General features: G+C 32.6%; 2 protein-coding genes across 4 annotated transcripts; one reads left to right on the plus strand and one right to left on the minus strand.

Annotated features, from left to right (window-relative positions):
- The first annotated feature begins 1,554 nt into the window (after nt 1–1,554).
- LOC137812993 (uncharacterized) lies at nt 1,555–6,229 on the plus strand. Its single transcript, XM_068615269.2, has 5 exons — nt 1,555–2,903; nt 3,807–3,956; nt 5,178–5,276; nt 5,400–5,546; nt 5,811–6,229. Exons 1-5 carry the CDS (start codon nt 2,304–2,306, stop codon nt 5,943–5,945), a joined length of 1,131 nt encoding a protein of 376 aa, XP_068471370.2. The 5' UTR covers nt 1,555–2,303; the 3' UTR covers nt 5,946–6,229.
- A 163-nt stretch (nt 6,230–6,392) lies between these two features.
- On the minus strand, nt 6,393–11,709 carry LOC137812992 (UDP-Glycosyltransferase superfamily protein). Of its 3 annotated transcripts, none has more exons than XM_068615267.2 (4): nt 10,658–11,709; nt 8,771–8,879; nt 7,888–8,023; nt 6,393–7,038 (listed from the first exon to the last, which is right to left on the minus strand). In XM_068615267.2, the coding sequence occupies exons 1-4, from the start codon at nt 11,521–11,523 to the stop codon at nt 6,893–6,895; spliced, it is 1,257 nt and encodes a 418-aa protein (XP_068471368.2). In that variant the 5' UTR covers nt 11,524–11,709; the 3' UTR covers nt 6,393–6,892. The 3 variants fall into 3 exon arrangements, with proteins under 3 accessions (XP_068471368.2, XP_090155427.1, XP_068471369.2); XM_090299301.1 differs by having other exon boundaries at nt 10,257–11,647; XM_068615268.2 differs by lacking the exon at nt 7,888–8,023 and having other exon boundaries at nt 6,708–7,038; nt 10,658–11,666.
- Between the last annotated feature and the right edge of the window lie 4,174 nt (nt 11,710–15,883).

Genomic DNA, 15,883 nt, shown 5'->3' on the forward strand with positions numbered 1-15,883 from the left:
TTATTTGTAACCTAATGATATTGTTGTGTCCTTAATAGTTTCCATCATAAAAGATATGAACATCATTCTTTAACTTTCGGCACAAACCCACCATAATCTTATTCCACCTTATCAATAATCATCACCTAGATTTGATCTTGCATTTGAAATTTAAAAGGGTAAAAACATATAAAAACCTTAAAATTTCAGTAAACTTGTGATATAACAGGGACCTAAAATAGTAAGCACAGAGAGTATAAGACACAGTGTTTTATCTGATATGACAGAACATTTTCTGATCTTAGTTTTCAAGGTGAAGACAATTTATCATAGTTTAATAATTTAATGAGTTGATTAGTGAGTACAGTTCAGCATTAACAGGAACCATCACGTGATTCTTAGACATGATGAAGGATAGTACAAATTCTTTGTCAAATAAATACTGATTAGAAACCTCTAACCAAGCTACAGCATGACATAAAAGCTAATTATTTCTGTTCTAAGCCCTTGATTTTTGTGTGGTATCTCTTTCTGATTCGTCCAAAATGGAAATTGATTCTGAAATGATATTCTTAGAGGTAGATTGAATTGATTCTGAAACTATTTGGTTGATGAGAAACAAGACACTGTAGTATTATGTAAGAGAGAGGTTGAATGTTGTTGGTGAAAAAATGCTTAATGTGCAGTGCTGACAATTAATGGTCATGTGAAAATGTGTTTTTATTGCTTTCATAAGCCAATCAACCACATAGAAATAGCAAGCTGAGATTAAGCATTAATAACAAAAATTACTTATTCAGGAAAATTTATTCTTTTGTTTTGTACCAAGATGTGGTCCAAAACAGGCAGAGAGTGAAAGAAAAGTTTAAGAATCATTTTAATCTGTCTCCTAGCTTTTGTTCATTACCTCTTTCAAATCCCATTTTCTCATGTATTTTGCATATTTCAAGGTCATTCTTACTCTATAAGTGGCCTTTTGGAAACTTTTCACAGATATATGGTTATAAAGTAATAAAATTTTGGTGACAAATTCTTTATTTTGAAGGAGAACACACCATCATATGGGTCAAGGGTCATTTTTTTGGAACTAACATGGGTCATTTTATTGTAAGACAAAGAGGTTTAGTCTAATACACTCATGAAAGGGAAAAAAATACCAAAGAAAAGATGGTTGTAATATCTTGTTGTTTGCACCACAAATGAAATCTATCATAGATACCAAGTTTTAGTTTCCTTCAAACATACTATAGACAGACTCATTTGCTGTCATTTTACTAATTCTGCATAATAGAAAATAAGAAAGATATTTAACTAAAATTATTGATACTAATTTTTCTTCCAGAAGTTTTTCTTGATACAAACAAACAATTTCTCTGACCATGTATTTGACTTTTTTGAGAATTGAAACTATACAAACAAAGAATGCAGTAGGGATCTGCATTAGGCTTACAGCTAAGATCCTTTACAAGGAAGACATTCCTTGAGTCAAAATTCAAGGCTCCTCACATGATCATCACTGTACCTACATTTATATGCAAGGCCAATATATATGCATGCTATAATCCCAATGCACCTATGGTTTTGGACCTGGTGGCTTTTGTGTGGGGGAGTGTGAACCTTTTTAATGCTGTCCAGTCTTTAATGGAGGGCATATTATTAGACAGAAACAGTTTTTGAATTTTCAATTTATTAATAAAACAAGTTTAACTTTTGTGTCAGCACTGTAGACTAGTCTGACTTTCTGAGCATGGAAGAAGATATTTCATAGATCAAACTAAAGCATGCTAATCTAGTAATCAACATTTTCTCATTTTCCCATTAATGCAGATAACTATGTAACAGATTATAACTTAAAAAATACAACTTTTCATTGAAATGGATGAATTTTAAGATTATATTGAACAAATCAAAGTATAAACTGATGCATTTGTTTTTGCAGTTGTCAAATTGATATTTTCCTTTTTCCATTGAGGGCCAAAGCACCTCCACTAGACTCCAAATAGAGTGAGAGAGAGGAAAGGATTTTGAACTTTTGTTTTGATAAGTAGCATCAGTTTAGCTTGAAAAGCACAAAAAGAAACAAAAGCAAGTCACAGATTCCAGTGTGTGGCATGAGGGCTGAGGCTAGTGATTGAACAATATAGCATATGCCCACACTTGCAGCAAGACAAGGCAGAGCCCCACCTAACAACCCAAGAAGAAAAGGGCACCCCACAAATTAAAATTCATTATTTCAAACCAATAAATAATAATCATTCAAAACACAATCCTCACACAAACCCCCCAAAGTCACATTCTATTCTTTCTCTCTCTCTCTCTGAACCATGCCTGTTGTGACAAACACAACAACACCTACAGTGGCAGAACACATCAAATGGAGAAGACCCAGAAACCAATTCAGCCACCACCACCACCACCACCCCATTCTAGAATCAGATCCAAACCCTCAAATCCCTTCCATAATCCAATCAGCTAGGGGAAAGTCCACCATATCCTCCTTGCTCCTCTCCACTTTCTCCAACAACACTTCCTCCTCCAGTAATGACACCCCCACCATCAATGGCACCGCCCAAAGCAAGAAAAAAAGCAACTTTTCTGCAGCAACCTTAAGAGGGTTGGGGTGCACCGCCGGCGCGTCGCAGCAGGTGTCGGTGCCGGCGGTGATTCGCTCCTCCGCCGATTGGCAAGGGAAGAAAACAAGAAAGAAGAAGCACAAGAGGGCCACCAGCGGTGGCAAGAACAAGACTTTCCATGGTGGGATTCTAGAGGGTTCCAATCCTGGGTGTGTGGATTTTCAAGATGTTTGGTGTGGCCCTGGAATTGGGTTCTCAGCAGACACTGCTGCCTCTGTTGATTGTGTTGTGGCCAGAAAGAATGTATCTGCAAGAGGGAAAATTGATGTGGATAAGATCACTCACAGGGAGGTATTCTCATTTCTGCAATGTTTTATCTTTTTTCATTTTTTTGGTCTCTAAATCTGTTGAAAAACTTTAGCCTTTTCTTTCATCTACCCCTTCTTGGTGTTGTTTTTCATCTCAGAACAATGCTTGCTTTCTATGGACAAGCTGCATTAATGTCTATTTTTCCGTTTTTAACCCCAACAAAATAATCTTTTGCAAGCATTAACAATTCCTTTCTTGATTGGTAATTTCTTAGGTTCTGTTTATCAATCAAATAATAGCAAGAAAGTAGAAAAATATGACTGGTTTGTTCATTGATGAACATCTTTCTATCAGCACTTCAAAACCCCGTGCCACTTTTTTTGGTCATGTTTAAATTCCCATGAAATATACACAAGACAAAGTATAGAAAATTATTTTCTGTATGGGCCTTAAGTCTTTGATCGTTTTCATGTGCCGCTGTTTTTTGCTTTCTTTTTTGCAGTGCATGTGATCTCTGATCATCTTATCTACACTTTTATTCCTTCAATACTAAAACAATTCTTTATAGTACAAACTAACTCATTTAATGCTTTTATTATTAGTCCATTAATGTTTCTTACGTTTCATTTTTCATGCGGATATAGCAAGAAATAATGATTATTCGTAACCAACAAAATGGCTTGTTGATTTTACAAAGAATTATTTTGGTTATTAATAGGTGTTAGTACCCTTTGAGAACGCGTGTTAGTTAAGTTACAGATGGAAGAAGGAGGAGTCGTTGATTATTGGATTGGTGTTAAGTGGGAAACAGTGATCCGTTATTTATGCTTTTAGATAGGCACGTGAATGATTAGTTGGGATCTTCGTTTGAGTTCTGTTTCATCATAATTTTTGTTTCACAATGCCTTAACGTGATTTCAAACATCATTAAATATATATTTGCAGCGATCATCCTATGCGGGAAGGCGCACAGAAACCTTCACTTTTCTGGACACTGATTCTGACATTTTCACGCCACGCTCTGCCTCTGATTCTTATGGCACTGCAACATACTATCGTCATGTTAGAGATCCTTCCTCTGATGGTTTTGCTGAGGTTGCCTCTAATATACATATACCCTTTTCCCTATCTTTCTCGTGACTAATCATAAGTGCATGTTTAGTACGGTTGAATGTGTTTAAATGTAGAATTATTAATTCAAATTGTTTACTGTCTATAGGACTTGCATGTGCTGGCTCGCTGCAAAGTTACAAAACTGAATTTTGACTTACCTTGAAGTGAATGTATCATGTTTTTAATTGTAAATAAATAAACTTGTTGTTCTTGTTGACAAGAATGAAAGGTTTTCGGTATTTAATCCCGGAACACAGAATCTGATCGCATTTTTGGTCTTAGGCTGCATGATTATTTCTAGCACTGTGAGATGATGAAAATTGGTGTTTTGTGTATTGTAAATGGTGCTTTGTTAGTCATTCAGTTTTGTGGTTTCCCAGCAAAGTTGGAACTTTAGAACTGCAATAGCTGCACTGGTGTCTGCCTGTTGTATCAGGAAAATGAAGTTGAATTTATAGTTCATTTACACCATCACGTGAATAAAAAAAAATAGGGAACTTTAGTGGAACAATTTTGTTAAATGGAGTTTAGTGGAGCATTTAATTAAACATAATTAGTTATTTAGTTCATGCATTTTTAGATTCATAGTATTGTTCCTATGGATGTGTCTTTTAGATTCAAGAACTTGTGTTTTCCATCTGTCGGGTCTTAGAGTTTCTTTCGGTGTTTGAGTCTTTTACATTTCTTTCCATATCCCTTATTTCCTTAAGATTAATAGCAGATTAGCAGTTATATTCTGGAATTTCGTGATATGTTTCTTTGTTTGGGGGACAGATTTAGTCATCAACTTGGGTTGACATTCTCTTGTGTGGATGTCTATGTGGTCTACACAAGTTGTGTAGAATAGGCACCTCACAAATCTTGATTTTAATAAATGTATTATGAAGCACATAGTTTGATATAATTCTGCCATGACTGTTTTGTTCAATGCCATGTGCATTGTGACTGCTTTGTATTGGGCTTATGTTAAGACAGCACATTTCACTCAAATTGAAAGATAAATGATTATATTTGCATATGTTAACAAGTGTTTTAATGTCTATCACTCTTTTATGTTTGGATTATCAGATATAATCTATTTAGTAGAAGTTATTATTTTATAAATAATTCATGTGTATACGAGCCTTGTGTTAACGTTTTTGCATAGAATTTTCTGCAGTCGAGCTAATCTTTCATATCTTGATTTTTGCTGGCAATGTGAAGATAATGATGCTTCAAGGGAGTCTACTAATGGGTGGACAACTTAATTCACATGATCAATTTAGAGACTGGAGACTTGATGTTGATAACATGTCATATGAGGTTAGTTATTTCTCAAGCATAGCTATGTACTTACTTCTGCAATAATTTATTTTCAAGCTATTAGTATATTATCCATGGACATTGTTTGATGTTGGTCAATACATGTGGTTTGTGTTTTGATAGCAATTGCTTGAGCTTGGTGAGAGAATTGGTCACGTGAACACCGGACTCAAGGAAGATGAGATGGGACGGAACATAAGGAAGGCTAGACTTCAAATTTGGGATGATACATCAAAGCATCAAATAGATAAAGAGTGCAGCATTTGCCAGGTAACTTTTCAAAATTGAATTAAATTTATGATTATAGGAGTTTCTTACATTGCTTTTCATCCAGGTATTGTATGCAAGATAGATATCTTTTTTTTGTAGTCTGACTAATGGATTGAATATTTTACTATTGTCCAATCACAACAAATTGTCATGTATGATAAAGTTGTTGATCTTTATAACAATTATTTTATTAATCATACCAACAATGATTTCTGATTAGTTGATAAATAAGATATTTTACACTAAGTGTGCATTCTTGTTCAGGAGGAGTATGAAGCTGGTGATGAGCTGGGGAGGCTAAATTGTGAACACAGTTATCACTTTCAGTGTATAAAACAATGGCTTTCACAGAAAAATTTCTGCCCAGTATGTAAGCAGCAAGTTGCAGCACGACACTGAGTGACACAATCCTACTGTTTTTTTGGACAGCTTCCATCTATAGATTTGTGTATAGTTTTTCATATCCAATACAAGCAAGAATTTTCATTCTTTGCTGTCATTTATCATTTCATCTTTCAAAACTAAGCATATCCTATCCTCTATGGGGAGGCGGCAATTATATGTTATTGAGTAAAGGGTTTTTAATTGGATTGAGAGTTAAGACCTTTGCATATCAGAGGCAAGAGTGGCATTGCCTGAATGCACTTTTCTTTTGGTTTCAATGGAGTTGTGTCTGTTACAAATTAGTGTGTTTCTATTTTCATTGCTTGATGATAGATTTTGTTGGTAGTGGCTATATCTTTAATCTCTATAAAATTTAAATAGTGTTCAATCTCCATAGACATTTTATATCTAATGATGGGAATATGGCAGTTGTTTAATATGAAAAAGAAAATGTGTGGAGGTGAGCCACAAATGTTATGAAAAGATTTATTTCATTTTCATCTCAGAGTTTTCAGATGCTTGGAGAATTGAATGTTAAGTTGCTTTTACATTATTCACCATCAAGGACAAGAGCATAATGAAAACTCACTCTTTTCTTAGTGATAGGGATGTCTCCATGTGAACCACAGAAAATAGACCACTCCATGAATCACCCTTCACAAAATCAAATAAATAAAACAACAAAAATTGGACCACTCCCACGTCACATCACAGACCTGCATGAGCAATTAAAGCCTCCATGCTTGGTCTCTTACTCATCAAAGTGCCAGTGATATATAAACACAAACTTGTTAGCATTATCATATATCACATTCCTAACATTATGCTGTCAAGTTGCAAGAACAGTGGAATTCTTCTTCTTGGAGTTGGAGTGTCTATCAGTGTTATTGGCCCACAAGAAAAACTTACACTTGTATTGTAAGCATGATGAATTCATTTCAATTTCAATTTCAACCGCCATGCTAAGATTCTACTTTGTAGCCATCTCTTTTCTTTTTGGTAGATTCATTTACAATGGAGAGAATGCGCTTTGCAATCTCAGCTGAGGCATTGGGGTTTGCAGCTTTCAGAGCCCTCTCAGACATGTCTTCCATCTTCTTCTGGTCCCCTATCATGCATATTTTCAATGTCCAAAATCCAAATCAAGAAATAAGGCAAGAGAAAACAAACAAAGAAAGAAAAAGAGATACATGTTGCTTAACTCAAACAGGTTAGTCCTGAATTTTGGAAATACAACAACAAAAGCAGTCAAAATGTTAATCAGTGACAGAATTTATAATTTCAAAATTAAGGGTGTACAGTAGTAGTCATTGCTAACTACTGATGGGATCTGAAAGTGGAGTAAAAAATAAAGACAATAAGAAAAGAAAATACTATTGCAGCTTTTTTAGGTTTTGAGTAAGAAACAAGGAATGTCAGAAGATTGTTAGGTTTCACTTTACAGGTAGAAACGGTGAGAAAGAAGGTTGGGACTTGGGGGCAAAGAATGCTTGAACTTGTTCTGAAAGTAAATTATTATTTACTCTTTTAAAACTTTAACCCTTTCCCAAACTTCAAGTTTCAATTCTGGTAGCCAGTTACTGCACTATGCCAGAGTCTGCAATTTAGAAGCTTATGCACAAGTTTCACAAAATTATTACCATTAGTATTGTTTGTTTTTGGACATTAGTACAAGTCTTAAGGAATAGTATTAAACACCAGCTTGTTTATCCTTGAATATGCTCAACACTGAGCAATATAACAGGCCATTATTGAAGATACCAACAAATACTAACAGTTCAAGCTTTAATAGTCTTCTGTTTGTACTCCAAAAGTAATGTCAATGCATCTTTATCATTCTGATTTCCCATCAAAAGGATTTAATAAGTGAATTCGTGATTTAGATCTTTTTTATTAAAGCAATAATTTTCAAACCTGAAAAATTTCAAGAAACATTTTGAAGATGAAGATCACATACTTAAAATCTTTTCAATTGCAATGGCTAGTGTACTCGAGTCTAGCTCATCCTCAGTTATAACCGTCACACCAGCTAAGTCTGCCATCAAAGACGCATTTCTGAACTGATTCCCCTCAGAGAAATTTGGCGAAGGTATCTACAAATAATAATTGAACAAAAATGCAGCGATTGTTGTTAACTACGTAATTGAATTATGTACACGTTGGATCTTATGTTTTGTCTTTGAATTGTAATGAGAAAGCATTATGGTAAGCTGTTACTCTGGGAATGTAGTTTTGTAACAAGCATGCACGTAAGTAGATGCTTTTACACACAATCATATAACCTTTCTAGTTCATGGCGTAAAGAAATTATGGTACCATAGATTAAGCATTTAGTTCATGTAGTGGTGAATGATCCACAGACTGGTATTACAAATTCTGCTTAAAGGTTAGAAAAAAAAATGTTTAGCCTATGTAACACAGACACTGAAACTAATACGTTACATATACATGTATAATCTTTAAAATGTATGACACGTATCTATATATTATATAATTGTGAAATTGACAATAAAGATTTGTGTATATGTTTCACTTTTTTTTAGCAGAAAGATATTTCTCAAATGATTTGTTTCTTATTTTTATAATAAAAATAAAAATTTATACAATAACTTTGAATTTTTAAAAAATTAATGTATTTCTTATTTTTAAAATTGTGTTAGAACGTGTTATAATCATCAGAAATCAAACTGGACACGTGTTGGTGTTTGATACGTATATCTGACATGAACTAAGACATAAGCACATAATTGAAGAGGCGTGTCCGTGCTTCATAGCACATAAAGGAGCTGAATTGAGAATTGGAATGAATAGAAGGAATGAGGAAAACAAAATTGAAGTACCAGGATTGATGGTTTCCCAGTTGCCAATATTTCATAGCAAGTCATTGCACCTGCTCTAGAAACAATCAAGTCTGCGGCTGCATATGCCAAATCCATACAATGCATGAACCTTCATAAAAGGGGATGTGTCAGATGAGTTATCACTAAACCTCAGATTGCAAGTGAGATATACAAGGATGCAGAAAAAAATAGTGATTACTTTTAAGTGATTTTCATTGGTACTTAGAAATATGTGGATGCAAATAACATAGATTATGGATGAAAGACTCTAAAGAAAAAGAAATCCTAGATAAAGTATCCATTATATTGAATCAAGGAATTTTAAACTGGTCCTACACAAACCCGTTAAAACAGGAATCCCATTCACGCCAATTTCCAAAAGCACTATGCAGTGGGCAGAGTGGTCTCACACCAGGAAGCGCACTAAAGATAGTTGATTAGACTTTTGGATCATCAAGTGGGTTTGAGTTTTGTCAAGCATTCAAGTAAAGAAACGATGTTCACACCATTTAAGTCCAAAAAAATCCTTTCTTCCTAAACCTAAGTTATTGTTTGATTTCAGTTCTAAACTTTATTACGATTTTTTTAGTCTTTTAGAAGACTAAAGGAGAAAAATATATATAAACTCTTTCACATCAATATCAATACTAAGTAATGTGAGATTATATTGGAAGTAATCATGATCAGTTTGATTGTAGGAAAGATGGTTTTACTTTTCTTTGTATTCAATTATTAGTTAGCTGCAACTGTTACAGTTGACTCTCCTTTCATTGCTCTTGTACTAATACAATGTTGATTGATTCCGAGTTTGTTTATGAAGGTTACTTAGGACAGTAAAGTAATTGCCAAGTCTAATGACAGTTTTATTGAATTTGTTGGGCTTTAAAAAGTCCATACACAAGAGAAAAAGGAGGAAGCAATATAATTGAGAAGGCTAAAATAGATGTGTAGTCACAAAAGAAAGGATAAGGTATGAAACAAATGTACTATATGAGAAGATGTAGGTGAAGTAGTGATTGAGACAAAGATGACATAAATTTGGTTAACAAAGTAAATTGCAACATGGTTGTTAGTCCTATGAAAAGGGGAAGAGAAACCAAAAGGGATAATTGGGAAAGTTGTAAGATTTCATCATAAATAATATCTTTAAAGAGTTATCTTTTATTGAATCAATTGGCACTGTGTTAGATTCATGAAATTCAGTGGAACTCACTAAGAAATGTACTATCGGATAGTCGAGAAGGCCAACATAACTGAATGGTTGAAAATGTCGAATGATTCTCTTAAATGGTAATTAGTTTGTTAAGTGATAAATCGTGATTAAGGTATGATTGAACCTTCTTTTGAACCCACAAGCATGTCTATGATCACTGAGGTCCATCCAAAAGGTATAAATACTAAATTGGATCCTCGAGCATGTCCATGACCGCTGAAGTCCATTCAAAAGGTATAAATACCAAAAGAGATCCAATGCCGGACAACTCACCTGCACATTATACTCGGACTAACTTGATCGTCGAAGTACTTTGCAGGTTCACCCTCACTCATCTCGCAAAAGTAAGAACCAATGGGAGACCATTGTGTGTGGAGGCCGTGAAGACTAGAAGAAAAAGAAATGAGTTCTGAACTTGGAAAAACAAGTTGATCATACTCAAAGATTGGCGAGTATGTCGCCAAAGTGAAAGGAGCAAGTTAGTAATTTGATAAAATCCACCCCTATTGCAACCAAACAGGATCTGTTGCACGATCAAACAATGCTACTATGCTGTATCAGAAAAATAAAACTATCCAATGCAATCAAATCTTTCTCTTGGAAATATATGTGCACAGTTCCATGCAGTCTTGCAGAAAAAGCAAACGCAGTTACAAGTTTTGAGAAGCACTCACGGTGTCATATACAAGCGTGGATGACTCTTGACAAGGCTATCCATTTCATCAAAGGCTTCAAACCCAGTTTGCCATATGATACGCAAACCACTGTCCCTTCTCAGCATCTGATAGTACAAATTCAGCATCGCAATGTTCACTGAATTGGCGCCATAGGAGCCAGCAAGCACCAGCAAAACCCTGCCCCCACTATCCAAACCAGGAAAAAAATTACTGATTGCAGTTTCCTTGGAGACAAGGTTCCTAACAGAGAACCTCACGGGGTTGCCACACACGAAGCACTTGTTCCTGGGAAAACTTTCGAGGGTGGAGTTGAAAGCAACGAAGATGGCGTCGGCTAGGGGGGCGAGAAGGGTGTTGGAGAAGCAGGGGACGGAGTTGGGCTCGTGGATGACAACGTTGGTGCCGCTGAGCTTGGCGGCGAGGCAGGCGGGGAAAGAGACGTAGCCGCCGGTGCTGACGAGGACGTGGGGTTGGAAGTGGCGGAGGTGGCGGAGGCATTGGAGGAGAGAGTTGAGGAAACGGTGAGGGAAGAACAGAGGGTTGGTGTCGGGTGGTGCGGGGACAGAGGCGAAGTCGTAGCCTGCGGAGGAGATTGCTGCACTTTCCACGCTGTTGGGGGCGCCGAGGAAGAGGAACTGGCACGTGGGGTTCATGGCTTTGAGCTCCTCCGCGATGGCCACCGCCGGGTAGACGTTGCTGCCGGTGCCGCCGCCGGCGAAGGCCAGGCGGAGAGGGTGGTGAGGAAGAGTGGCACATGAGATGGAAAGGCTTGTGGGGTGGGGCGATGGTGGAGTTTGGAAGTGGAAGGTGCGAAAGGGTGTGGAGAAGAAGAAGGAGAAGGAAAGGGTGGTGGTGGCAGCCATTGACGCATGTGCTTGATCAAGTTGAAGATGACACTACCTCCATTCCACCATGTTTCAACTCTTTGTACTAGGAAAGTTTCAACTACCTTTTTTTTTAAGAAAAAGTTTCAACTACCTAGTCATTATTTTCATGGTTGTGGAGTGAAGATTAGAATAGTGTAATTAAGACTTATAATCAAGGATGTTAACTCGTTTAGGACTTTAATTAGACTATTATATCATACACACTATTAAAGAATACTATATCAGAGTAAGAAAAAAGATATATACATTCTCATATCCTTTGTTTTCAGTTTACTCTTTTGTTCATCACTGTTCTTTTTTTTTTCATCTCTATTCTATTTTATAATACATACAAATCTTATTTAAAGAATACACTAACACGGACATGAAGATAAAATATAGAATTATCATAATTCAAGAGATATTTTTTGAATTGGACAATTCATATATATATATTCTATGAGTGTTGATGTTTCAATATGTGTTCGATATTCGATATCTCTTTTAAATGACGTGAATGACGTGTCTGAATTCATATAATATTACATGTTTATAATTAGGAAAAAGTTATTTTTGTTAATTCAATTCTTTAAAAACCTTACATGTGTTTATGTTAGGAAGATGTGGTAGTTACACTTACAGTTAGTTACATGTTTATATATATGGACAACACATATTTATTATAAAAGATTATTTTATACCGCTATCAAATAAGTATCTTGAAAACTTTGTTTTAAGAATATAACAATAATTTAATTTAAAATTAAAAAATTAAAATATTAATATAATTGTCAAATAATTATTTCTTTAATATGGTGTTGAAAATGATGCATATTGAATAAAAATATTCATTTTATATTTCTAATACTTTACTCTTTTGGTCACGTGTTTATTTATAATTGGTTTCATTAGTCAATTCATTAATCGGCGTGCGTGATGCACGGTGGGATACTGTAACGAAAACATCATCAAAGTAAATAAACTTTTTTTATTATATACGTGAAAGAGTGTAAACACGTTTATTTGAAATAAATTATGTGAACTCAAATTAATATTTAATAAATTTTAATATCCTGACCACTTTTATGGTTAATAAAAAATATATTAGTGTAAATATTTATTTAAACAAATATTGAAATAAAGACTGTAATGATTGCATTGCAAAGAAATACATATCAATATTTTTTAAAGTTTTTTACAATAGAACATGTAATATATATAATATATATAATATTAACTAATTTATTATTATTATCTTAATTGGTACTACATTAACATTATATATACATTTTTTTAAAATTTTATTTCTTTCTTATAATTATATATATTCATTTTAATATTTTTATTAAAGTTATTATAAAAAATCTTACATCAAGCCAAAATATAATCAAATAATAATACGTAATGAGGGTGTAATGCAAGGTTAAACATAAATCTAATCTTTAATATAATATTAACTAGAGATTATAATATAAGAGTTGGTATAAATTTTTATAAATCGATTTTATAAGACTGAGTTAGGCTTAAAGTCTACTTCTAATATATATCAAATTTATTTTGAGTTTATTTTAACGAAAGTTTATTAAACTTATGATGTTACCCGCTATCAAATCATCCATAATGTATAATCTCACACACAAATTAACAACTTTCGTGGAGTGTGTTGAAGATCCTCAATTCGAGATTAAGACATTTCATAATATATAATACAAACCTCACCTTATAAACTAATTTTATAAAATTTAATTTTTTTTTCTTAATTAATCATCGTACTATAAAATATGTAATATTTCCTAACAATTTCATTCCTTCAAATTTAAGTATCGATAATCATTTATCAAATTTTCCTTTAAATTTAAAGAGTTATCATCATATAACAATATGATTAAACTCTATGAACTTTTCTTGTAAGATAGCAATTTCTCTTTTGAAGTGATGATATTCCTCCCACTAATTTGCAATGCATATTTATTCTTACAGTTATTGAAGTATCATTCCAAAATTTGTGGCTAAAACTCAAATTAATACTAAATAATTCATTTGCTTTCGTCTATATTCTACTCATGTTTCTGTAATTAATGTTAGGTGCATGTTTACTTCTTCTGCTTTGCGTTTATTATTTATGAACTTGTGTTTCATGTTCATTTTTTAATTGCTCAATTATTGGTGTGGTTAGGTTTGTTGATAATATCTTTGCATTCACTTTACATCATTATAAACCTCATATTCCTATTTGATAATTCAAATACTTATGTAATTTAGATATTTTCATGCTTTCAAATAACATATGGGTTCAAGAGATTTTTTATTAAATTTTCAGTACAATAATTTTATAAATAATATGTTTATAGTTATTTTAAAAAACTATGGTTATTCTTTAGCAAGTAAATATTTCTTGAGTAGTTCAAAGAGTTTAAATTATTTAACTAAATAAACAAACATAGTTTTGTTTTGAGTGTCTGACCCATTCCATGTGCTCACAAGTCAAATTCACAAACATTAAACAATACTTCCTACATCATCTTTCATTGACTAACTTATTATTTCAATTCATTTAATATTTTATCAACACTTTAAAGAAAATTAACAAATTTAAATATATATTCAAAGGATGAAGATTTTTTCTACTCAACAATTATTTGTTTATTTTAAGGGTGTGATGAAATTTTTTCTAACTTTGAATCCTTGATCCAAAATGGGACTATAAATATGAATGATCCCAGCATTTGCATTTACATTGCCTTTAAACTTGAGACTTGGGAGATGAGGTTCTTCTTCTTATTCCATACCCTAATTCTGGTTCTATTACTTTTATTATTTTCACTCATGTTCTCCACTCAAGTTAGTGCAGGTTTGTCTTCATTTCTATTTCTTTCATATATCACTACAAGAAAATCATGAAATAGAAACCAATTTATAGAAATCAAAATAATTAGTTACAATAGTAACTAAGTTAGAAACCATTTTAGAAACTAAAAAGAAATTTGGCTTCTAAATTAGTTTCTATTATTTTCTATTATTGTTAAATAGTTTCTAAATTGGTATCTAATTAGCAACCAAGGTTTTTGCTACCAAATTTAGAAACTAAATAATTGGTAGTTAAAACCTTAGTTGCTAATTAGATACCAATTTAGAAATTATTTAACAATAATAAAAACTAATTTAGAAACCAATTTTTTTTTTTAGTTTCTAAAATGGTATCTATTTTAGTTTCTATTGTAACTAATTATTTTGGTTTCTAAAAATTGGTTTCTATTTCATGATTTTCTTGTAATGTATCATGCAAATTAATTCTCAATATTCACTACAATTTATTATTAAATAACAACAAAAATTAAAGATAAAAAATAATTAATAACTATATTAACTAAATTAGATGTTATTTTAGATACTAAAAAAATATTTGCATCTAAAGTAATTTATATTATTAATAAAAATTTATAAAATAATTTTAAAATTGGTATCTAAATTATCTATCAGGGTTTTATCTACTAATATTTAGATTTTAAATTGATCTAAATTAATCTATTAGTAGATAAAATCTTAGTAAATACTGGTTAAATACCAATCTAAAAATTATTTTATAAATTTTTGTAATAATTAAAACTAATTTAAGTATAATTTTTTTTTTAATCTCTAAAATAATTTATAATTTAATCCAATAATAAATAATTATTTTAATGTTTAAAATTAGTTGAAATTCTTGTAATGATTTAAATTTTCATTGTTTGTTTTTAACTGCAGAGATTTCAAGGAAGCTTGGGGAACTACCCACACCTCCTCCTCCACCTTGTCCAAATGTAGGGCACATCCCGTGTTAGAAAAAAAAACTTATATAATTCAGTATTATTTATTAACTTAAACAAAGTATTTTTATGCCAAGTTATGTTGTTTCCAATGTGGATTTATTACTTTAACTATATTATTTTAAAAAATCAATGTGAATTTATGAAACAAGATATTGGGTGACACTTTGTGTGGAATTGAAAAAAAATATATGTGTTGGGATAAAGAGTGGTAAGAAGACAATTTCAATTTTTCACAAGGATATTGTATATTATTTAAATTTCATAAATCCTTTCAAAATTCTTAAAAATATGAGAACAGAACAAAATTAGAAGAAGGGTGCGTGGTTGAAGATTTGTAATTACGAAGAAGAGAAGAACAAGAAACAAATTGACTTTAAGTTTAACTAAATATTATAAAACCAGTTTATAAGATAAGGTCTTCAACACACCTGTTAAGAGTACCAACTCGTACGTGAGATTATATATTATGGGTAGTCCGATAACAGTGACTTGATAAATCCAACAAATAATCGTTAGGATAAACTCGAAATAACCATGATACCATATTA

Source organism: Phaseolus vulgaris, chromosome 2, assembly GCF_051622355.1.
Source record: "Phaseolus vulgaris cultivar YP4 chromosome 2, ASM5162235v1, whole genome shotgun sequence".
In the NCBI taxonomy this organism is placed as follows: domain Eukaryota; kingdom Viridiplantae; phylum Streptophyta; class Magnoliopsida; order Fabales; family Fabaceae; genus Phaseolus; species Phaseolus vulgaris.

What these genes read in the sequence shown, in the direction of transcription:
- LOC137812993 (XM_068615269.2), top strand. Translation starts at nt 2,304, where the DNA reads ATGCCTGTTGTGACAAACACAACAACACCTACAGTGGCAGAACACATC. An exon ending in ATAAGATCACTCACAGGGAG is followed by an intron (nt 2,904 to 3,806) that starts GTATTCTCATTT and finishes ATATATTTGCAG; the next exon opens with CGATCATCCTATGCGGGAAG. An exon ending in TTGATAACATGTCATATGAG is followed by an intron (nt 5,277 to 5,399) that starts GTTAGTTATTTC and finishes GTGTTTTGATAG; the next exon opens with CAATTGCTTGAGCTTGGTGA.
- LOC137812992 (XM_068615267.2), bottom strand. Translation starts at nt 11,523, where the DNA reads ATGGCTGCCACCACCACCCTTTCCTTCTCCTTCTTCTTCTCCACACCC. An exon ending in CCACGCTTGTATATGACACC is followed by an intron (nt 8,880 to 10,657) that starts GTGAGTGCTTCT and finishes CCTTTTATGAAG; the next exon opens with GTTCATGCATTGTATGGATT. An exon ending in TGCAATTGAAAAGATTTTAA is followed by an intron (nt 7,039 to 7,887) that starts GTATGTGATCTT and finishes TATGCATGATAG; the next exon opens with GGGACCAGAAGAAGATGGAA.